Source organism: Ylistrum balloti, unplaced genomic scaffold, assembly GCF_031769215.1.
Source record: "Ylistrum balloti isolate Yb309-2 unplaced genomic scaffold, AGI_CSIRO_Ybal_v1 Utg370126, whole genome shotgun sequence".
Taxonomy (NCBI): Eukaryota; Metazoa; Mollusca; class Bivalvia; order Pectinida; family Pectinidae; genus Ylistrum; species Ylistrum balloti.
The window spans coordinates 1266723-1291363 of NW_026782140.1; the positions used below are offsets into that span (position 1 = coordinate 1266723).

The window sequence follows — 24641 nt, forward strand, 5'->3', positions numbered from 1 at the left end:
GTTATACTTTCAGAAACATTTCCATCTCCAGACACTTCGTGTTGGGTCTCTACTTGTTTGCTATTAGATTTAGGATTTGTTGTTGAAACAGTGAATCCCATTATGATGGATACTCAGATAAACATTCTAAACTCCTGTTAAAAAGGGCGTCAGTTATTTTTGTCTTTGAGGCAGATATCTCGTGGGTAAATTGTATGTTGTATGTGTTCTAAAAATACAAGGAGGAAGATATACTTGGATAACTGACATGGCAGATGTCGTCTTTCTTGTTTGAGAATGAATTTTTTAACTTTGTATTTAGGTCAGAGTTGTTGAAAAAAGCAAGGAAATCTTCCATCCAAGTGTTCGCCGAGAACTTGAAGCAGCTGCTTCTGACACAGCCTTGTAAAGGAAAAAATATCATTGGACTTGACCCTGGATTTACAAATGGCTGTAAGACAGCTGTCATTTCAGATACAGGTTAGTTTGCTGTAACAGAACTGTTTATCTCTCAGATAATATATATCTTAAACACTACATTATAAAAACGATTTGTGTGATAGTCTTCTACCAGCCATATCTGGAACAAAATTAATGACTCAAAGGCCTTGTATACCAATTTATTACAGCAATATAGCTGGATCATAATAGTTCATCAATTATTAACCATGGTTATCAGACCTCAGTTTGTATACAGTATTTCCAACACTACAGAGCCACCTATTCATTTGCAGCTGAGTCAACTGCAACTAGCAGAGTAAAGTATCTTGTTCAAGGATAAAAAAAACCACACTACCAGTACACCACACTACAAGTACACCACACTACCAGAACACCACACTACAAGTACACCACACTACCAGAACACCACACTACCAGTACACCACACTACCAGTACACCACACTACAAGTACACCACACTACAAGTACACCACACTACAAGTACACCACACTACCAGTACACCACACTACAAGTACACCACACTACCAGTACACCACACTACACCACACTACCAGTACACCACACTACCAGTACACCACACCACACTACCAGTACACCACTACCAGCACCACACTACCAGTACACCACACTACCAGCATACCACACTACCAGTACACCACACTACAAGTACACCACACTTCAAGTACACCACACTACCAATACCACACTACCAGTACACCAAACTACCAATACCACACTACCAGTACACCACACTACCAGTACACCACACTACAAGTACACCACACTACCAGTACACCACACTACAAGTACACCACACTACCAGTACACCACACTACCAGTACACCACACTACCAGTACACCACACTACCAGTACACCACACTACCAGTACACCACACTACAAGTACACCACACTACCAGTACACCACACTACCAGTACACCACACTACAAGTACACCACACTACCAGTACACCACACTACCAGTACACCACACTACCAATACACCAAACTACCAGCATCACACTACCAGTACACCACACTACCAGTACACCACACTGCCAGCATCACACTACCAGTACACCACACTACCAGTACACCACACTACCAGTACACCACACTACCAGTACACCACACTACCAGTACACCACACTACCAGAACACCACACTACAAGTACACCACACTACCAGAACACCACACTACCACCAGCATCACACTACCAGTACACCACACAGTACACCACACTACACAGTACACCACACTACCAGTACACCACACTACCAGTACTCCACACTACCAGAACACCACACTACCAGTACACCACACTACCAGTACACCACACTACCAGTACACCACACTACCAGTACACCACACTACCATTACACCACACTACCGGTACACCACACTACCGGTATACCACACTACCGGTACACCACACTACCGGTACACCACACTACCAGTACACTACACTACCAGTAAACCACACTACCAGTACACCACACTACCAGTACACCACACTACCAGCATCACACTACCAGCACCACACTACCAGTACACCACACTACCAGTACACTACACTACCAGTACACCACACTACTAGCACCACACTACAAGTACACAACACTACCAGTACACCACACTACCAATACACCAAACTACCAGTACACCACACTACCAGTACCACACTACCACACTACCAGTACACCACACTACCAGTACACCACACACCACTACCAGTACACCACATACACCACACTACACACCATACTACCAGTACACCACACTACCAGTACACCACACTACAAGTACACCAAACTACCAGTACACCACACTACCAGCATCACACTACCAGTACACCACACTACCAGCATCACACTACCAGTACATCACACTACCAGTACACCACACTAGCAGCATCACAGTACACACACACACAGTACACCACACTACCAGTACACCACACAGTACACCACACTACCAGTACACCACACTACCAGCATCACACTACCAGCACCACACTACCAGTACACCACACTACCAGTACACCACACTACCAGTACACCACACTACTAGTACACCATACTACCAGTACACCACACTACCAGTACACCACACTACAAGTACACCACACTACAAGTACACCAAACTACCAGTACACCACACTACCAGCATCACACTACCAGTACACCACACTACCAGTACACCACACTACCAGTACATCACACTACCAGTACACCACACTACCAGCATCACACTACCAGCACCACACTACCAGTACACCACACTACCAGTACACCACACTACAAGTACACCACACTACCAGTACACCACACTACCAGTACACCACACTACCAGCACCACACTACCAGTACAGTATGTCTGAGACATCTATATGATGTGTAACTGATACAGAAACCTAACAGTACTGTTACATCCTTGTTAATTATACAGCCACCAAGATACAATTCTGTATGTCTGAGACATCTGTATGGTGTGTAACTGATACAGAAACCTAACAGTACAGTTACATCCTTGTTAATTATACAGCCACCAAGATACACTTCTGTATGTCTGAGACATCTGTATGGTGTGTAACTGATACAGAAACTTGACAGTACTGTTACATCCTTGTTAATTATACAGCCACCAAGATACACTTCTGTATGTCTGAGACATCTGTATGATATGTAACAGTACTGTTACATCCTTGTTAATTATACAGCCACCAAGATACAATTCTGTATGTCTGAGATATTTGTTTGAGATTACTGTTCATATCTCTAGGTCAAAGGTCAAGGTCTCCATCATCATACATTCTGCACAAAATTATTTTTTTCTTGGAATAACCTTTTTAAAGGTCAGGTGCTCAGAGGTCATGGTCACTGCTACAGTTATCAGAAAATTTGTTTCTTTACTTTGAATTTATTTTTCTCATGCTAATTTAAAGATAAAAAAAAATTCAAGAGGAAAGAAAATCCTTCTATAAATGTTTGCATTCTGTTATTCCCATCTGGATGTTATGACAGACTCTTTTACATCAAGTGCTTTTCTTGATCTTTTCCTGCAACAAAACCAACATGGACAGCTTTCCATCAAACTGTATGATAAAGATGATAATTTCAATTTCCCTATTGTGAATTTTCAATTTCTGGATAGCAATATCCCTGCATTTCCAGCCTATGGTCTTAAGATGTCACAGTTGATTTGATATTCAAGGCCTGGTCCCATTATTACGGTTTGTGAGAAGTTGTTATTTTCATTTTAGAATATGACATTACTTGCATGGATTGACCAAGGTTTACATGGCATGTGTTTTTGATGAAGCAGAATACGCTTACTCTTCCAGAACACCTGGTCTTATTCTCCTTGTACTTTTTTAGGAGTCTCCATGTAAATCTTTCTTTTGTTCAAATTTTGCCCTAGTTTTATGGAATTTGAGCTTGAATTATGATTATGTTGCCATGTTTGTATTTTCTCGAGTTTTTGTGATTTTGATCAAAATTAATGCTGACCGTTAACCGAATAGAATTCTTGTATTGTACTTTGTAATTTGTCATTTGTAGGGAAAGTACTTGAAACAGCAGTGTTATATCTACGGGATCACTCTATGAAATGGAAGATATTAGACCTGGCTAAAAAACACAGGTATGTACAGGAGAGCATTTCACAGGAAAACATGAATAACTTCAGACCTTAGAAAAATGTACATCAAAGGTGTTCTGATTGACATCAGAAAAATGTACATCAAAGGTGTTCTGACTGACATCAGAAAAATGTACATCAAAGGTGTTCTGACTGACATCAGAAAAATGTACATCAAAGGTGTACTGACTGACATCAGAAAAATGTACATCAAAGGTGTTCTGATTGACATCAGAAAAATGTACATCAAAGGTGTACTGACTGACAACAGAAAAATGTACATCAAAGGTGTTCTGACTGACATCAGAAAAATCTACATCAAAGGTGTTCTGACTGACATCAGAAAAATGTACATCAAAGGTGTACTGACTGACATCAGAAAAATCTACATCAAAGGTGTTCTGATTGACATCAGAAAAATGTACATCAAAGGTGTACTGACTGACATCAGAAAAATGTACATCAAAGGTGTACTGACTGACATCAGAAAAATGTAAGCTGTACTGACTGTCATCAGAAAAATGTACATCAAAGGTGTTCTGACTGACATCAGAAAAATATACATCAAAGGTGTTCTGACTGACATCAGAAAAATGTACATCAAAGGTGTACTGACTGACATCAGAAAAATCTACATCAAAGGTGTTCTGATTGACATCAGAAAAATCTACATCAAAGGTGTTTTGATTGACATCAGAAAATCATTTACATTAGATAACAAAGTAAAAAAGAAGTAGCTTGGAATGGTGTTAATGCGAAAAAGTGAATTATGTAATCAATTTACATAGAAAAAGTTGTAATAATAATTGCCTATTAGAACTTGTTTCAGGATTGTCCCTTGCTATAATTATTAATTTTATGGTGTAATGAATTAAGTTGGCACTGTAACCTATATCAATTTCTGTCCTCTGTGTTGTAGGTATAATTGCCTGTGTCTGTTGAGAGGTTGGTGTTTCCTGACTAATCTGTATTAATTTCTGTCCTCTGTGTTGTAGGTATAATTGCCTGTGTCTGTTGAGAGGTTGGTGTTTCCTGACTACAGTTAATCTGTATAAATTACTGTCATCTGAGTTGTAAAGTAAATTGCCTGTGCCTGTTGAGAGGTTGGTGTTTCCTGACTAATCTGTATTAATTTCTGTCCTCTGTGTTGTAGGTATAATTGCCTGTGCCTGTTGAGAGGTTGGTGTTTCCTGACTACCGGTAATCTGTATTAATTTCTGTCCTCTGTGTTGTAGGTATAATTGCCTGTGCCTGTTGAGAGGTTGGTGTTTCCTGACTAATCTGTATTAATTTCTGTCCTCTGTGTTGTAGGTATAATTGCCTGTGTCTGTTAAGAGGTTGGTGTTTCCTGACTACCGGTAATCTGTATTAATTTCTGTCCTCTGTGTTGTAGGTATAATTGCCTGTGTCTGTTGAGAGGTTGGTGTTTCCTGACTACCGGTAATCTGTATTAATTTCTGTCCTCTGTGTTGTAGGTATAATTGCCTGTGTCTGTTGAGAGGTTGGTGTTTCCTGACTAATCTGTATTAATTTCTGTCCTCTGTGTTGTAGGTATAATTGCCTGTGTCTGTTGAGAGGTTGGTGTTTCCTGACTAATCTGTATTAATTTCTGTCCTCTGTGTTGTAGGTATAATTGCCTGTGCCTGTTGAGAGGTTGGTGTTTCCTGACTAATCTGTATTAATTTCTGTCCTCTGTGGTGTAGGTATAATTGCCTGTGCCTGTTGAGAGGTTGGTGTTTCCTGACTAATCTGTATCAATTTCTGTCCTCTGTGTTGTAGGTATAATTGCCTGTGTCTGTTGAGAGGTTGGTGTTTCCTGACTAATCTGTATTAATTTCTGTCCTCTGTGTTGTAGGTATAATTGCCTGTGTCTGTTGAGAGGTTGGTGTTTCCTGACTAATCTGTATTAATTTCTGTCCTCTGTGTTGTAGGTATAATTGCCTGTGCCTGTTGAGAGGTTGGTGTTTCCTGACTACCGGTAATCTGTATTAATTTCTGTCCTCTGTGTTGTAGGTATAATTGCCTGTGTCTGTTGAGAGGTTGGTGTTTCCTGACTAATCTGTATTAATTTCTGTCCTCTGTGTTGTAGGTATAATTGCCTGTGCCTGTTGAGAGGTTGGTGTTTCCTGACTAATCTGTATTAATTTCTGTCCTCTGTGTTGTAGGTATAATTGCCTGTGTCTGTTGAGAGGTTGGTGTTTCCTGACTACCGGTAATCTGTATTAATTTCTGTCCTCTGTGTTGTAGGTATAATTGCCTGCGCCCTGATGAGAGGTTGGTGTTTCCTGACTACCGGTAATCTGTATTAATTTCTGTCCTCTGTGTTGTAGGTGCAGTATCATTGCCATTGGAGACGGATCTGGATGCCGTGAGTCAGAAAAAATGATTTCAGATGCCATCAAAGAAAATCGAGCAAACATCCAATATTGGTATATTTAACTGAGAATTATTATTTTTATCTCCTTAATTGAATCAGTTTGCAGAAGTATTGAGAAGTAAAGAGATCAGGGCCATGTTCATGGAATTTTTCAGTGTTTCCAGACAACTTTTTAAATAATCTTCACCTCAATTTAAGGTTGCTGAAGTTAAATTTATTGAAATCTTTAAATGAGAGATTCTGATGAATGAACATGGTCATCGTGTTTATATTGTCTGTCCAGATCAATAACTTCATCCATCAGGTTATCAGAATAAACAGATACAAACAATTAAAATGACAATATTTTGAAAAATCTGAAAAGTCTGGTATTATGGACATTTGGCCAGTGGCTCACACACTCTGTCCAAGGTAACAGGCTGTCCTAATATTACTTCATATCTAAATCATGAACAAATGTGTTTAAATCCAAAATCAAGAATTTTACATTATATCGTCAGTAATACAACAGTTTGTAATAAGCAGAAATTAATGGTTGTTCAAAATCATGTTTCAAAGTAATAATAAGGCCGTTTAGACTGATACCTATATGTTATAGTATTGTGAGGGAGAGCGGGGCCTCTATATACAGTGTAACAGATGTAGCGAAACAGGAACTACCTAATCTCGAGCCAATGTTAAGGAGTGCAGGTATGTTAAGGATTATACTTGTGATGTATTAACGACTGGATAAACTTAAGGAAAGGGTTTATATTATGTTGTGATCAGGTACTTAGACATCATACTATAGCATGTTGTGACAGATTCTATGAGTGGTGACTTTTCATGCTCCCCAAAAAGTTTTAGGGGGTTGATATAGTTGGTGCCTTGTACGTCCGTCTATCTTTCCATCTGTCCTTTCAATGTATAAACAGTGGGGCTCGGCCTCCCTGGGCCAGATGGAGGGGGCCAGATGGAGGGGGCCCGATGGAGGGGGCCCGATGGAGGGGGCCAGATGGAGGGGGCCAGATGGAGGGGGCCCGATAAGAGAAATCTATGTTTTCCTGTAAATGCATCTTCAGGAATTGCAGGATGTTATCCAGATTTGGTTTTGGTGAAAGGAAATAAGTTTTGTATAAATCTCGGCCATACAGCTACGAACGTATAAATAGATGAAACATAGAAAAACATATAGACAATTACATGTGATTGTGACAACACCCCCGGATTCTGATAAAAAAATTGGAACACCACGGAGCATGACATACCTACATCCTACTTAGATAATCAGCTCCAATATTTTCTGAACCCTTGATGGCATGTATCTTGAAACGATATGGCTTGAGTAGTAGTGCCCCCCTCATAAGTCTCGCATTGGCTGTCTTAGACTTGTTCAGGTAGGGCAATGGCTGGTGATCAGCCTTGAGGAGAAATTCTCAATAACTGCGTAGTTCTGTTCCTGGGGAAGAAGTTTTCGACTGGCGTATGCGATAGGCAACTTCTGATTGTCTTCCTCCTGTAATAACACAGCTCCTAACCAGGTGTTGGACGCATCAGTTCTCAAGATAAAGCCCTGCTCCAAATCTGGCCGTTTCAATTCTGGTTTTGCCGTCAGGAGTTTCCTCAGTGTTGTAAGCACGCTCATGACTGTCCAGCCATTCCTATTTGTTTTGTGAACCCTTCTTTGTAAGGTACACAGGTCTACAGGTAAAAACTACACAACCATTACTCATGGCATACTTTACCTGTCATTCCGCATGTGCACTTCCACCCTAGCCATACTAACATTCGTGCCATACAGCTACGAACATACAAACAGATGAAACAGAAAAACATACGAACAATTACATGCTATCTTGACAATGACCAATAAAGGCTCTCTGGGCCTCTCGTTGAACATAATTTGTTTATCTTCTTTCAGTAATAGATCAAACATGGTTAGAATTATTATTATGAGCCGACAATTTGCATATATTGACCTCGGCTGACCCCCAAAGGTTGAGAGGAGGCTAAAAGTGGATAAAACTGACTGAAGATTCAAAGATGTTCTAGTGTTGTTTGTAGATGATTTGATACTGGAAAGTTCAAATGTTTAGTGTAATTTCTTTTAAATCAAACTTGGTTAGAAGCCTTAGCATGGATCATTAGAAAAAAATTATGCACAATTTACATTTTGTTATATATGTACAATGTAGTTAAAGTTGTCTTACTTTTTTAAGAAAACATGTTTTGACAGATTGTATGAGTGGTGACTTTTTGTGTTACAGTATCCATTGCCAGACGTTTACTGGACCCTCTGGCAGAGTTTGTGAAGGTTGATCCAAAACATCTTGGTGTAGGACAGTACCAGGTAAAAATCTACATGAAACAATTGTACTATTATGTATAAAACTTGTCATAAACAATTGTTTTGTGGCTGTGAACCATGTTACTTATGTCATCTTATACATAAAGAAGCCTGAAGTTATTGATGAAGTCATATTGCTGATAAAGGTTTTTGTGTGTGTAGTTCAGTCCAGCCAAGCGAGAATGTTACTGCACCAATAGTTTACTTTCAGCATGACATGCCCGAGAAACAGATGCAGACTTCGCTTGACTCTGTAGTGGAGGAGTGTGTCAGCTTTGTGGGAGTGGACGTCAACACAGCAAGTGAACATCTTCTGCGGTAGGTTGGGTAGGAAGGCAGACAAGTGAATCATCATCTATATATGTAGGTTACCCTTGGTTCCTTAAGGTATTCATCGTCAGTTTTTGGACTTATTGGAGCACTGGATGAATAATTTAGAAATTTCATATGTAACTTCTTCAACGTCCCTAGTGGCACATTTTAAATTTCATAACGACTTACCAGACAAATGGTCATCTTCGATTTAAACTTGTGAAGATAGGGAGCCTTCCCTCCTGTTTTTGCAAATTAAAACAATTTAGTGTTCATGATCATTATAATATCTTGGTTCCTTTGTTTCCTAGCAGATAGAGCATGTAGCAGCATTGTAATAATTGGCTTTAATTTATATATCATTTACTAGGAGAACAGCTGGACTGACAGCTAGTCGTGCCAAGAACATCGTGGAGTGGAGAGAGAAGAATGGAGCATTCATCAACAGAGACCAGATCCGTCATGTTAAGGGGGTTGGGGCCAAATCCTATGAGCAGTGTGCTGGATTTATCAGAGTACATAGTACATCTGTTGCCCAGGTTACACAGTAAGTAGCTGTATCTATACATCTGTTACCTGTCCAGTGTGTCAGGTTACACAGTAAGTAGCTGTATCTATACATCTGTTACCTGTCCAGTGTGTCAGGTTACACAGTAAGTAGCTGTATCTATACATCTGTTACCTGTCCAGTGTGTCTGGTTACACAGTAAGTAGCTGTATCTATACATCTGTTACCTGTCCAGTGTGTCAGGTTACACAGTAAGTAGCTGTATCTATACATCTGTTACCTGTCCAGTGTGTCAGGTTACACAGTAAGTAGCTGTATCTATACATCTGTTACCTGTCCAGTGTGTCTGGTTACACAGTAAGTAGCTGTATCTATACATCTGTTACCTGTCCAGTGTGTCTTGTTACACAGTAAGTAGCTGTATCTATACATCTGTTACCTGTCCAGTGTGTCAGGTTACACAGTAAGTAGCTGTATCTATACATCTGTTACCTGTCCAGTGTGTCAGGTTACACAGTAAGTAGCTGTATCTATACATCTGTTACCTGTCCAGTGTGTCAGGTTACACAGTAAGTAGCTGTATCTATACATCTGTTACATCTGTTACCTGTCCAGTGTGTCAGTAAGTAGGTTACACAGTAAGTAGCTGTATCTATACATCTGTTACCTGTCCAGTGTGTCAGGTTACACAGTAAGTAGCTGTATCTATACATCTGTTACCTGTCCAGTGTGTCAGGTTACACAGTAAGTAGCTGTATCTATACATCTGTTACCTGTCCAGTGTGTCTGGTTACACAGTAAGTAGCTGTATCTATACATCTGTTACCTGTCCAGTGTGTCAGGTTACACAGTAAGTAGCTGTATCTATACATCTGTTACCTGTCCAGTGTGTCAGGTTACACAGTAAGTGTGTAGTTACACAGTGTATCTATACATCTGTTACCTGTCCAGTGTGTCTGGTTACACAGTAAGTAGATGTATCTATACATCTGTTACCTGTCCAGTGTGTCAGGTTACACAGTAAGTAGCTGTATTTATACATCTGTTACCTGTCCAGTGTGTCAGGTTACACAGTAAGTAGCTGTATCTTATACATGTTACCTGTCCAGTGTGTCAGGTTACACAGTAAGTAGCTGTATCTATACATCTGTTACCTGTCCAGTGTGTCAGGTTACACAGTAAGTAGCTGTATCTATACATCTGTTACCTGTCCAGTGTGTCAGGTTACACAGTAAGTAGCTGTATCTATACATCTGTTACCTGTCCAGTGTGTCAGGTTACACAGTAAGTAGCTGTATCTATACATCTGTTACCTGTCCAGTGTGTCAGGTTACACAGTAAGTAGCTGTATCTATACATCTGTTACCTGTCCAGTGTGTCAGGTTACACAGTAAGTAGCTGTATCTATACATCTGTTACCTGTCCAGTGTGTCAGGTTACACAGTAAGTAGCTGTATCTATACATCTGTTACCTGTCCAGTGTGTCAGGTTACACAGTAAGTAGCTGTATCTTATACATGTTACCTGTCCAGTGTGTCAGGTTACACAGTAAGTAGCTGTATCTATACATCTGTTACCTGTCCAGTGTGTCAGGTTACACAGTAAGTAGCTGTATCTATACATCTGTTACCTGTCCAGTGTGTCAGGTTACACAGTAAGTAGCTGTATCTTATACATGTTAAGTAGCTGTATCTTTACATCTGTTACCTGTCCAGTGTGTCAGGTTACACAGTAAGTAGCTGTATCTATACATCTGTTACCTGTCCAGTGTGTCAGGTTACACAGTAAGTAGCTGTATCTATACATCTGTTACCTGTCCAGTGTGTCAGGTTACACAGTAAGTAGCTGTATCTTATACATGTTACCTGTCCAGTGTGTCAGGTTACACAGTAAGTAGCTGTATCTATACATCTGTTACCTGTCCAGTGTGTCAGGTTACACAGTAAGTAGCTGTATCTATACATCTGTTACCTGTCCAGTGTGTGTACACAGTAAGTAGGTTACATCTGTTACACAGTAAGTAGCTGTATCTATACATCTGTTACCTGTCCAGTGTGTCAGGTTACACAGTAAGTAGCTGTATCTATACATCTGTTACCTGTCCAGTGTGTGTGTCAGGTTACACAGTAAGTAGCTGTATCACATTGATGTTAGCTGAGCAGTGTGTCTGTTTTCTCAGTAAGTAGCTGTATCTATACATCTGTTACCTGTCCAGTGTGTCAGGTTACACAGTAAGTAGCTGTATCTATACATCTGTTACCTGTCCAGTGTGTCAGGTTACACAGTAAGTAGCTGTATCTATACATCTGTTACCTGTCCAGTGTGTCAGGTTACACAGTAAGTAGCTGTATCTATACATCTGTTACCTGTCCAGTGTGTCAGGTTACACAGTAAGTAGCTGTATCTATACATCTGTTACCTGTCCAGTGTGTCAGGTTACACAGTAAGTAGCTGTATCTATACATCTGTTACCTGTCCAGTGTGTCAGGTTACACAGTAAGTAGCTGTATCTATACATCTGTTACCTGTCCAGTGTGTCAGGTTACACAGTAAGTAGCTGTATCTATACATCTGTTACCTGTCCAGTGTGTCAGGTTACACAGTAAGTAGCTGTATCTATACATCTGTTACCTGTCCAGTGTGTCAGGTTACACAGTAAGTAGCTGTATCTATACATCTGTTACCTGTCCAGTGTGTCTGGTTACACAGTAAGTAGCTGTATCTATACATCTGTTACCTGTCCAGTGTGTCTGGTTACACAGTAAGTAGCTGTATCTATACATCTGTTACCTGTCCAGTGTGTCAGGTTACACAGTAAGTAGCTGTATCTTATACATGTTACCTGTCCAGTGTGTCTGGTTACACAGTAAGTAGCTGTATCTATACATCTGTTACCTGTCCAGTGTGTCTGGTTACACAGTAAGTAGCTGTATCTATACATCTGTTACCTGTCCAGTGTGTCTGGTTACACAGTAAGTAGCTGTATCTATACATCTGTTACCTGTCCAGTGTGTCAGGTTACACAGTAAGTAGCTGTATCTATACATCTGTTACCTGTCCAGTGTGTCTGGTTACACAGTAAGTGTGTCAGTGTGTCTGGTTACACAGTAAGTAGCTGTATCTATACATCTGTTACCTGTCCAGTGTGTCTGGTTACACAGTAAGTAGCTGTATCTATACATCTGTTACCTGTCCAGTGTGTCAGGTTACACAGTAAGTAGCTGTATCTATGCATCTGTTACCTGTCCAGTGTGTCTGGTTACACAGTAAGTAGCTTTATCTATGCATCTGTTACCTGTCCAGTGTGTCTGGTTACACAGTAAGTAGCTGTATCTATGCATCTGTTACCTGTCCAGTGTGTCAGGTTACACAGTAAGTAGATGTATCTATACATCTGTTACCTGTCCAGTGTGTCAGGTTACACAGTAAGTAGCTGTATCTATACATCTGTTACCTGTCCAGTGTGTCAGGTTACACAGTAAGTAGCTGTATCTATACATCTGTTACCTGTCCAGTGTGTCAGGTTACACAGTAAGTAGCTGTATCTATACATCTGTTACCTGTCCAGTGTGTCAGGTTACACAGTAAGTAGCTGTATCTATACATCTGTTACCTGTCCAGTGTGTCAGGTTACACAGTAAGTAGCTGTATCTATACATCTGTTACCTGTCCAGTGTGTCAGGTTACACAGTAAGTAGCTGTATCTATACATCTGTTACCTGTCCAGTGTGTCAGGTTACACAGTAAGTAGCTGTATCTATACATCTGTTACCTGTCCAGTGTGTCAGGTTACACAGTAAGTAGCTGTATCTATACATCTGTTACCTGTCCAGTGTGTCAGGTTACACAGTAAGTAGCTGTATCTATACATCTGTTACCTGTCCAGTGTGTCAGGTTACACAGTAAGTAGCTGTATCTATACATCTGTTACCTGTCCAGTGTGTCAGGTTACACAGTAAGTAGCTGTATCTATACATCTGTTACCTGTCCAGTGTGTCAGGTTACACAGTAAGTAGCATCTGTTACCTGTCCAGTGTGTCAGGTTACACAGTAAGTATATCATACTGTTACCTGTCCAGTGTGTCAGGTTACACAGTAAGTAGCTGTATCTATACATCTGTTACCTGTCCAGTGTGTCAGGTTACACAGTAAGTAGCTGTATCTATACATCTGTTACCTGTCCAGTGTGTCAGGTTACACAGTAAGTAGCTGTATCTATACATCTGTTACCTGTCCAGTGTGTCAGGTTACACAGTAAGTAGCTGTATCTGTACATGTTACCTGTCCAGTGTGTCAGGTTACACAGTAAGTAGCTGTATCTATACATCTGTTACCAAGGTATATGTCCAGTTTGTCAGGCTGTTTTGGAAAAGAAATGACTTTGATCTATAATCAAGGTCATAGAGGTCAAATTTGTTTAAACCTTTGAACAACTTATTTTCATGAACTAAGAGGCCTAGAGGCATGATATTTGGCTGGTATGTTGCTAGGATGAATCCTAACAAAATTGGCGGAAACATTTGATCTTGACTTATATTCAAGGTCACAGGGGTCAAATTTGCTACAGGACTCCAAAAGGTGACATTTGACAATACTTCAATGGATTTAACTACCGTAAATTTGTGGGTATAATGTGCAGGTACTTTTTTGGGATCAGATTAAGAAAAAAAAAAGTTTTTTTCTACTGAAAGATTAATTGATTACTGGTCACCGCGATGAAACAGTTGATGTGGTTTGATCCATTGATAATTAGGAAACCACAATCATCGTGACCCTAACATATTTAATTACCTTATGTAAACAAATTCACACAGGTGCCAGACTTAATAAGCATGAAAGGCTTCTAATTCTTAACAGGTACCACATTGAGTATGAGGAGATTGATGACACCCGGCTTGAGCTGAATGCGTGCTATTGGTCCAAAAACGATGTTGTTTTAAATGTCTGAAAATTTTCAATCCTACCTTGTCTCCAAAAAAATAGGTGATATTTTCAGTACTGGAAGATCTTTCATGGTATCTGTACCCACTGCGGTATCCAAAGTTACTTAATGATAGATTGTTTACACCGACTTCGACATGGGGAAACACAGAACATCGTTTACAGCGACAGAAAAACTGGACGCCATTGACTACACGAGAGACTTGGGTTTCGTGCTGCCGGTCGTCACTTTGACATTCCAGAGTCAAATATCAGAGCATGGAAGAAAAAAGAAGAATGTCTAAAGTCCGAACCACTGACCAAAAGGGCTAACAGAGGTGCAACAGCAAAACACCAAGAGGTTAAGAGAGAGCTGTTCAACTTTGTATGCGATTGCCGAGATGCCGGCATTGCTGTCAGTACAACAGAACTGCGCCTTCGGGCCATGCAGATCAAGAGAGGTCATGGGGACACATGCTGAGGAGAACGATGCAGAAATACAAAATTGACCTGATGAGACCCCTAAGGACTTAGGGACAGGTCCCAAAAGAGGATGTTTAACAATATTTAGCTTCCACATGCTACTCCTCTTTAATGGTTGAGTGGATTTCAACCAAATTTCATTGAGAGTTGAGAATCATTTCTTCAATTCAGAAAGATGATTGAACACCTAGGGACTTTGGGGCGGGGTCCCAAAAGGGGAAGTTAGACAAGATTTTGCTTTAAAATGCTACTCTTTCTTAATACTTGAATGGATTTTAACCAAATTTGGTGTGAAACATCATTGAGAGTGGAGAAACATTTCTTACATCAAGGAAGTTGATTGGACCCCGAGGAATTTGGGGTCAGGTGGAGCCCCAAATAGGATAGTCTGTCAATATTCTACTTCAAAATGCTATATTTTCTGAATGCTTACATGGTTTCAGCCATATTTGGCATGAAACATCATTGAGAATGGAAAATCATTTCTTAGATTCCAGAAGTTGATTTGACCCCTACTTAATATGAATGACCATGATCTGCTTAGGTAAGTAGCATGCTAGGATGTAGGGCTACCAACTTTGTTCATATGAATGACCTTGACCCACTTTCAAGGTCACAGGTATCAAATGTGTTAAAAAGTCAAAATGACCTTCTCAATAATTAAAAGCCCAGGGTGTTGATGTTGGTCAACCTTTCAAGGTCACAAAGATTAAATGTGTGAAAGTGCTTAAGTAACTTCTTTTCAATAACCGAATGCAAAGGGTCTTGATATTGGGCCTATAGCTTGCTTTTTCAACAAGCAACACATGCAGAGTAATGACAGTTGTGATGAACTGACAACGTTCTCAATGTAAGCTGTAGAGTAGTTGAGCAATTCCTTTTCAGCCTATTTGGCCCCTTTCATATGTAGATGTTTATAGTCAGATGACCTGACTAAGATAATGATAAATTGCTGCGGTATCTGATGTGTGGCCTAACATATTAAGAAATTAAACAGGTGAACTAACACTTGTATCATTTGCTCCTGTGCAAAAGTTCTGGATGTTCACAATATTAGAATATTCTATGTCTAAACTGGTACTGAAAAAAAGTTGAAATGATTGACAATAAGTGACTTCATTGTAGAGAAAAAGATGAAGAACCTGAGGCCTGCACGTCAGGAGGTAGGAAAAGGAAAGCTACCACAAAAGTCAGCAAGGCTAAGAAAGCCAAAATGTCCGACCAACCAAACCCACTAGATATGACCTCCATTCACCCAGAAAGTTACCCACAAGCTCAACGGTGAGTATGTAATACTATTTCACAGTTGTTAAACTGATGATCAATGTTTAATACTGATTTCATTTTCTTATCTTACCAGCTTTTAAACCATTTATCAAACAATTTTAACAGCTCAGTGGCAGGAGGAATAGAATCAATATACAGATTATAAAATGCATTCTGTAAAACCTATCATCGGTGAATGGTCTCCATGCTATAGAGACAACCATTGGGACGAAGTTGTCCTTGCCTGTCAATACTTAAACATTCATATACGTTGAAAGGCGAAGATAATCCTCGATGCATAGGATGTGATGAGCCATTCACCATTAAACATTTTTTATTGGACTTCATTGACCATCTGTCTACTTGAGAAAATTTTCATCTTAACATTACAAGTCTTAATACCCATTTTAAAAACTGATTTTTTCTTTTTATGAAATTCTCAAAGATTTTGGTGTATATAATAGGATATGACTTACTACTATTTTAATCTTTTGTGATGATATAACCATATGGGGGTAAATCTGTGATAACCCACTGATTTATTGTGCTATATTTAGACTTCTGAAGAGAATTGGGGGTAAATCTGTGATAACCCACTGATTTATTGTGCTATATTTAGACTTCTGGAGAGAATTGGGGGTAAATCTGTGATAACCCACTGATCTATTGTGCTATATTTAGACTTCTGAAGAGAATTGGGGGTAAATCTGTGATAACCCACTGATTTATTGTGCTATATTTAGACTTCTGAAGAGAATTGGGGTAAATCTGTGATAACCCACTGATTTATTGTGCTATATTTAGACTTCTGAAGAGAATTGGGGTAAATCTGTGATAACCCACTGGTTTATTGTGCTATATTTAGACTTCTGAAGAGAATTGGGGTAAATCTGTGATAACCCACTGATTTATTGTGCTATATTTAGACTTCTGAAGAGAATTGGGGTTAAATCTGTGATAACCCACTGATTTATTGTGTTATAGTAAGACTTCTGGAGAGAATTGGGGGTAAATCTGTGATAACCTACTGATTTTTTGTATTATATTTAGACTTCTGGAAAGAATTGGGGTGAATCCATCACAAGTTGGACAAGCCCATTTTATCAGACAGGTCCAGGACTTCATGAAAAAAACAAGTAAGTTCACTCCCTATCTATCATTCCACTGATGTTGATAAAGCTGTCATTACTAGGAAGTGCTTCTGAGGTTTTGTTCTTTCAAACACACTATTTCATATATTTGTTAATACATGTAGCATTATTCTGTTGGTCAGCTAGCCTTCTGATTGGTCCACATGATCTTACTGGTACTTTGTTTCAATTGATGTTGATGAAGTTTAAAATGTGGAACTTGTTTGAGGATTTCATATGTCTTCTTTGGCTTCTAATGACAGATACTTTTAATGGCTGATGAGGTCAAACTGTGGTGGAAATGACACATCACAGATAGATTTAATGGGAAATCAAATTATCTATTGTGGTTTCTGATTTATTGGACATGATCAATACAGCTCTAATCTTTTTAGTTTGATTTGGTGTGTTATTGGTGTAAAACATTGATGGTACACCTCATTTATATCACACAACTAACTTTTATATTTGTATTTTCATGATGAATACCTTGATTTTCTTTTTTTCACATTCTTTACATCTGCATAGGTGATTTGTGGGACATTACTTACAATTAGGATGTATGTAAACCCAAGTTTTAGTATTTTGTTCTTTAGAGCATTAATAACTATTTTAAATATGGGTTGATTTTTAAGTCCCTGTGTTACAGGTGTAACCCAGCAGGCAGCAGAGTTATCTGTAGGAGAGCCTACATTGGATCTCATTGTCAGTGCTTTACAGCAGCCCCTTAACTATGATTTTCGTGAAGGTAAGGCAAAGAAGGTGACAGACAAGTAATTTATTTGGGATAAATTTTGTCTCATTCAATTTACATTGTCATTAATTTTTAGTTTATTCTTATTCAGAAACAAAACCTTTAAGTCAGATATCAGTTTTTAATATCAGTTTTAAAATCATACACTCTCTAACAAACTAAGGATGTCATTTCCTAAAGACACAAATAATAACGTAGAGTCTGGATGAAGAAATACAATATGAAAGCCATTCTACTTCTCTTCTTCAGGTTTTGACAAGCCTTTATTTCGGTCTAGAACATCTGGGTTTGATGAACTCAAGGTTGGAGAGATACTCACAGGAAAAGTTGAGAATGTAACACACTTCGGGGCATTTGTTGATGTAGGGGTGGGGGAGAGAGGACTGCTCTTTAACAGCGCCATGAAGGGACAGCACATACAGCTAGGTAACCGCCTCGAAGTGAAGGTCCTCTCTCTGGACAGGGGACGTAAACGATTCAGACTAGAATTTGTCAAGTTCGGGTGACTTAACTGCTTTCTGTAACAATGGCTGATCAGAGATGATGATTTACAAATAAGATTGTTGATTTCATAAATGGAAATGATTGCAACCAGAATGGAAAAGTTCAGCTTATGACAGTATATGTCACAAAGTGAAAGCTGCGTTTCATTTGGTGATGTTGTTGATGTTTAAGAATCATGCATTTGCAAACATTTTATGTGATTTTGATGTGATCTTAATACCCCATCCCCCAGTACAAGAATTGTGTTTGATATCAAGTAAATGATAAAAAAAAAAATGTTCTTTTCAGTGCAATTGGTTCCAGCTCGTTTTGGAAGTCATTTAAGTAGATTTTAAGGTCACTGAAGACAAAGTCTCAGGGTGACCTATTGCGATCCCCGTTTGTCAGGCATCGTAAACTATCACATTTTTTACTTCTTCTGGAAAATCCCTGAACCAATTTCAAAGAAATTTTACAAAAAACTTTCATGGCTAAAGGTACACCAAAATTGTAAATTATACAGTTCCCAACACCCAGGGGCCTCAGAGGTGGGACAAGAAATGGTCAAAATTAATTGAAACTTCAAAAATCTCCTCAAATCCCAGGTATAGTAGAATCAGGAATCTTTCATGATAGAAAGGCCTTCAAACACTTTACCAAAATTGTCAATTTCATGACCACAGGGCCTCACATTTCCCCCTGAGGAGGAGGTTTACTCCAGTTTATATAGAAACATTACATTTTTGAGCATTATTTGTTTATTTTCTATTGGAAATTGTTCAAACCTGGTTAGAATTATTAGTTTTAGATGACAGTTTAATAAGATGCACCTCCCCAGGGGCTGTTGGGCAGTGCCAAAAATGGGTCAAATTGACTGAAATTTCAAAGATGTTCTACTCTTCCTGGATTAAAGATTCTATATAGGAAAATTCAAATATTGAGTGGGATTTCTTTTAATTCATACTTTGTTAGAAGCCTTAAAATGGCACAGCAGTTAATGTATACACAGTTTACATTTGCATTCTATGTGTACAACATAGTTAAAGTAATTCTTTTTAACAAAATCATTTCTATACTCAAGGGATAAAAAAAGGCAGGGTAAACTTTGAAGATGATTCTCGGCAAGACATCAAGTATAATGGTATAATGTTCAATTTTTTAAAGTAAGAATGAAGAATAATCCATACAGAGCAAACTGCAAAGTCAATGATTTGTGATTGAGGATTAATTGAAGGGAATTGAAAGAGAACATGCCTGCAGACCAACTTCCAACAATTGTTTCATAACAGTTTGTGCATGGAAGGGTAGATTCAGTGGCAGAAAGGTGCCGATTGATGTTGTGACGTCATGTGCGAGCACCCAGACCTAGGTCTGTTGGCAAACCCACCCAGTTTCACTTAGACCTCTAGCAGTACGTTCTATAGTACGGATATGGACAATGAAATATCTGGCAACCTGTATTTGCCTTTGACCTTGAATAATCATCGCAATGGCCTGACCCCTCTGAACTTCCGTAATGTACCATTGTTTAATGCTATCAGAAATTAATCAAAATATCGGAAAATGATGTATCTCTATGAGGACTACCTAATGGTATGATGAACAGTGTTCCTCAAAGTCACAGCACTACTGTGCTCAAGATTGCTCCATTTCATATTTTCCTCGGAAGAACTTGTGAGGCAATAGAATTATACAACATTTGATACAGGACCACATGCACTGTGACCTAGAGTGTTGCTTGACAGATTTTCATCGTTTTTGAATAATGTGTTCGCAAGATATTGCAAATAATATCACCCTGCGTTTTTTTATCCCTGGAGTATATGACATGTTACAAGAAGTGTTGTGACTCAGGTGACCGTTAAGGCCCTTGGGCCTCTTGTTTGTTGATTTTGTAATAATTTTGATAAATAATGTGAAGAACACATCATTTGATTAAATCCGTTGTAACAATAGGTATGACATTATGTATGTATATGGAAGGATTGTTTGCTGGGTTTACCTCCCCTTGGAACAGCCATAGTTTGGTTGAGGTGGGACCTCCTAGTAGTTGGTGGTGGATTCGGCACTGAAAACGATGGAGGTCCACCACAAACTATCCAAAGAAATCAGAGTGTCTTGCCCAAAGATGCAACCAGGACTGCGGACATTGAGTCATAACTTTCCAATGAAACACCAAACAGAGAAGGGCAGATAGGCTGTGTGTGTTTGTAGATGGGGTGGAGTGAGGAGAGCATAGGCTGTGTGTGTTTGTAGATGGGGTGGAGTGAGGAGAGCATAGGCTGTGTGTGTTTGTAGATGGGGTGGAGTGAGGAGAGCATAGGCTGTGTGTGTTTGTAGATGGGGTGGAGTGAGGAGAGCATAGGCTGTGTGTGTTTGTAGATGGGGTGGAGTGAGGAGAGCATAGGCTGTGTGTGTTTGTAGATGGGGTGGAGTGAGGAGAACATAATCACTTGATTGTGTATAGGACCTTATGTCAGAGATATGTTTGAGATGGATATTTTATTGAGTCTATGTTATAGATTTTACTGATGTTGAGGATTGATATCGGGCTGTGTGTAATAATACTTATAAACCATTGACATCAGAATTAAGGTTATAAACTTGATATAATGGTGAGCCAAGAGAAAAAGGAAATATTTACAGTAGTAAAGTGAAGACTGATGTTGAATTACATTATAGCAGGTTTAATTATCAGTACAACTTGTAATAGATAATTATCCATTCTTTAAAAAAGGTCATTGTATTATTTGAGCCAAATTTAAACCCCAACAAAATTCAGAATGTTAAGTTCTTAAATCTTTAATGTTTTAATGGCATATAATAGTTATTAAAAATCTGAAATCTTCATTTAACATCACAAATTTCTGAAATTTGTGTAAATTCCTGCAGTTAAGCATCCAAAATTGAAAACAAGTAAAGAATTTGGAGGAGAGAAGAAGAGAATAACAGAAAGAAATCTTCATTTAAAGAAATGAGATTGAAACAATTTGATTGAAACAGGGACCAAAAATGGCTCAAATCTAACTCTTTGTGAAGAAAAATGAATTGTTGTATTTTGTGTTCATGAAATAAATGATATCCAGAACTGAAATTGATTTTTGTTTCATAATTTCAGGATTTCATTGATTCTGTTTGACAAAACCTGACTGAACCTGGTTAAACCATTATGAATTTTAAAACTGTTCCAAGGATAATTTTGCACACAAAATAACTATGATATTGTTAGTATGATTCTTCCAGCAATTATCTAATACACAAAATAACGAAAACACTGTATTTATAACTGTTCCAGGAACTTAAAATACAACACTGTTTGTATGACTGTTCCAGGAACTTAAATACAACACTGTATAACTGTTCCAGGAACTTAAATACAACACTGTATTTATAACTGTTCCAGGAACTTAAAATACAACACTGTTTGTATAACTGTTCCAGGAACTTAAATACAACACTGTATAACTGTTCCAGGAACTTAAATACAACACTGTATTTATAACTGTTCCAGGAACTTAAAATACAACACTGTTTGTATAACTGTTCCAGGAACTTAAATACAACACTGTATAACTGTTCCAGGAACTTAAATACAACACTGTATTTATAACTGTTCCAGGAACTTAAATACAACACTGTATAACTGTTCCAGGAACTTAAATACAACACTGTATTTATAACTGTTCCAGGAACTTAAAATACAACACTGTTTGTATAACTGTTCCAGGAACTTAAATACAACACTGTATAACTGTTCCAGGAACTTAAATACAACACTGTATTTATAACTGTTCCAGGAACATAAATACAACACTGTTTGTATAACTGTTCCGGGAACTTAAATACAACAGTTTGTATAACTGTTCCAGGAACTTAAATACAACACTGTTTGTATAACTGTTCCAGGAACTTAAATACAACACTGTATTTATAACTGTTCCAGGAACATAAATACAACACTGTTTGTATAACTGTTCCGGGAACTTAAATACAACAGTTTGTATAACTGTTCCAGGAACTTAAATACAACACTGTTTGTATAACTGTTCCAGGAACTTAAATACAACACTGTATTTATAACTGTTCCAGGAACTTAAATACAACACTGTTTGTATAACTGTTCCAGGAACTTAAATACAACACTGTGTGTATAACTGTTCCAGGAACTTAAATACAACACTGTTTGTATAACTGTTCCAGGAACTTAAATACAACACTGTATTTATAACTGTTCCAGGAACTTAAAATACAACACTGTTTGTATAACTGTTCCAGGAACTTAAATACAACACTGTATTTATAACTGTTCCAGGAACATAAGATAAATACAACACTGTTTGTATAACTGTTCCAGGAACTTAAATACAACACTGTGTGTATAACTGTTCCAGGAACTTAAATACAACACTGTTTGTATAACTGTTCCAGGAACTTAAATACAACACTGTATTTATAACTGTTCCAGGAACTTAAAATACAACACTGTTTGTATAACTGTTCCAGGAACTTAAATACAACACTGTATTTATAACTGTTCCAGGAACATAAGATAAATACAACACTGTTTGTATAACTGTTCCAGGAACTTAAATACAACACTGTATAACTGTTCCAGGAACTTAAATACAACACTGTATAACTGTTCCAGGAACATAAGATAAATACAACACTGTATAACTGTTCCAGGAACATAAGATAAATACAACACTGTTTGTATAACTGTTCCAGGAACATAAGATAAATACAACACTGTATAACTGTTCCAGGAACATAAGATAAATACAACACTGTATAACTGTTCCAGGAACATAAGATAAATACAACACTGTTTGTATAACTGTTCCAGGAACATAAGATAAATACAACACTGTATAACTGTTCCAGGAACATAAATACAACACTGTATAACTGTTCCAGGAACATAAGATAAATACAACACTGTATAACTGTTCCAGGAACATAAGATAAATACAACACTGTATAACTGTTCCAGGAACTTAAATACAACACTGTATTTATAACTGTTCCAGGAACTTAAATACAACACTGTTTGTATAACTGTTCCAGGAACTTAAATACAACACTGTATAACTGTTCCAGGAACTTAAATACAACACTGTATAACTGTTCCAGGAACTTAAATACAACACTGTATAACTGTTCCAGGAACATAAGATAAATACAACACTGTATAACTGTTCCAGGAACATAAGATAAATACAACACTGTTTGTATAACTGTTCCAGGAACTTAAATACAACACTGTATAACTGTTCCAGGAACTTAAATACAACACTGTATAACTGTTCCAGGAACTTAAATACAACACTGTATAACTGTTCCAGGAACATAAGATAAATACAACACTGTATAACTGTTCCAGGAACATAAGATAAATACAACACTGTATAACTGTTCCAGGAACTTAAATACAACACTGTATTTATAACTGTTCCAGGAACTTAAATACAACACTGTTTGTATAACTGTTCCAGGAACTTAAATACAACACTGTATAACTGTTCCAGGAACTTAAATACAACACTGTATAACTGTTCCAGGAACTTAAATACAACACTGTATAACTGTTCCAGGAACATAAGATAAATACAACACTGTATAACTGTTCCAGGAACATAAGATAAATACAACACTGTTTGTATAACTGTTCCAGGAACTTAAATACAACACTGTATAACTGTTCCAGGAACTTAAATACAACACTGTATAACTGTTCCAGGAACTTAAATACAACACTGTATAACTGTTCCAGGAACTTAAATACAACACTGTATAACTGTTCCAGGAACTTAAATACAACACTGTATAACTGTTCCAGGAACTTAAATACAACACTGTATAACTGTTCCAGGAACATAAGATAAATACAACACTGTATAACTGTTCCAGGAACATAAGATAAATACAACACTGTATAACTGTTCCAGGAACATAAGATAAATACAACACTGTTTGTGTAACTGTTCCAGGAACATAAGAT

General features: G+C 38.1%; 1 protein-coding gene across 1 annotated transcript in view; it reads left to right on the plus strand.

Annotated features, from left to right (window-relative positions):
* The window catches only part of LOC132550531 (S1 RNA-binding domain-containing protein 1-like), a 30611-nt gene extending 11930 nt beyond the window's left edge, over positions 1-18681 (plus strand). The window contains exons 6-16 of the mRNA XM_060214620.1: positions 302-459; positions 4003-4084; positions 6412-6510; positions 7057-7148; positions 8705-8787; positions 8996-9102; positions 9467-9643; positions 16133-16288; positions 17324-17409; positions 18053-18151; positions 18407-18681. Of these exons, the coding sequence (XP_060070603.1) occupies positions 302-459; positions 4003-4084; positions 6412-6510; positions 7057-7148; positions 8705-8787; positions 8996-9102; positions 9467-9643; positions 16133-16288; positions 17324-17409; positions 18053-18151; positions 18407-18663 (1396 nt within the window). The 3' untranslated portion in view covers positions 18664-18681. The remainder of the gene's footprint in view (positions 1-301; positions 460-4002; positions 4085-6411; positions 6511-7056; positions 7149-8704; positions 8788-8995; positions 9103-9466; positions 9644-16132; positions 16289-17323; positions 17410-18052; positions 18152-18406) is intronic.
* Positions 18682-24641: the final 5960 nt, after the last annotated feature.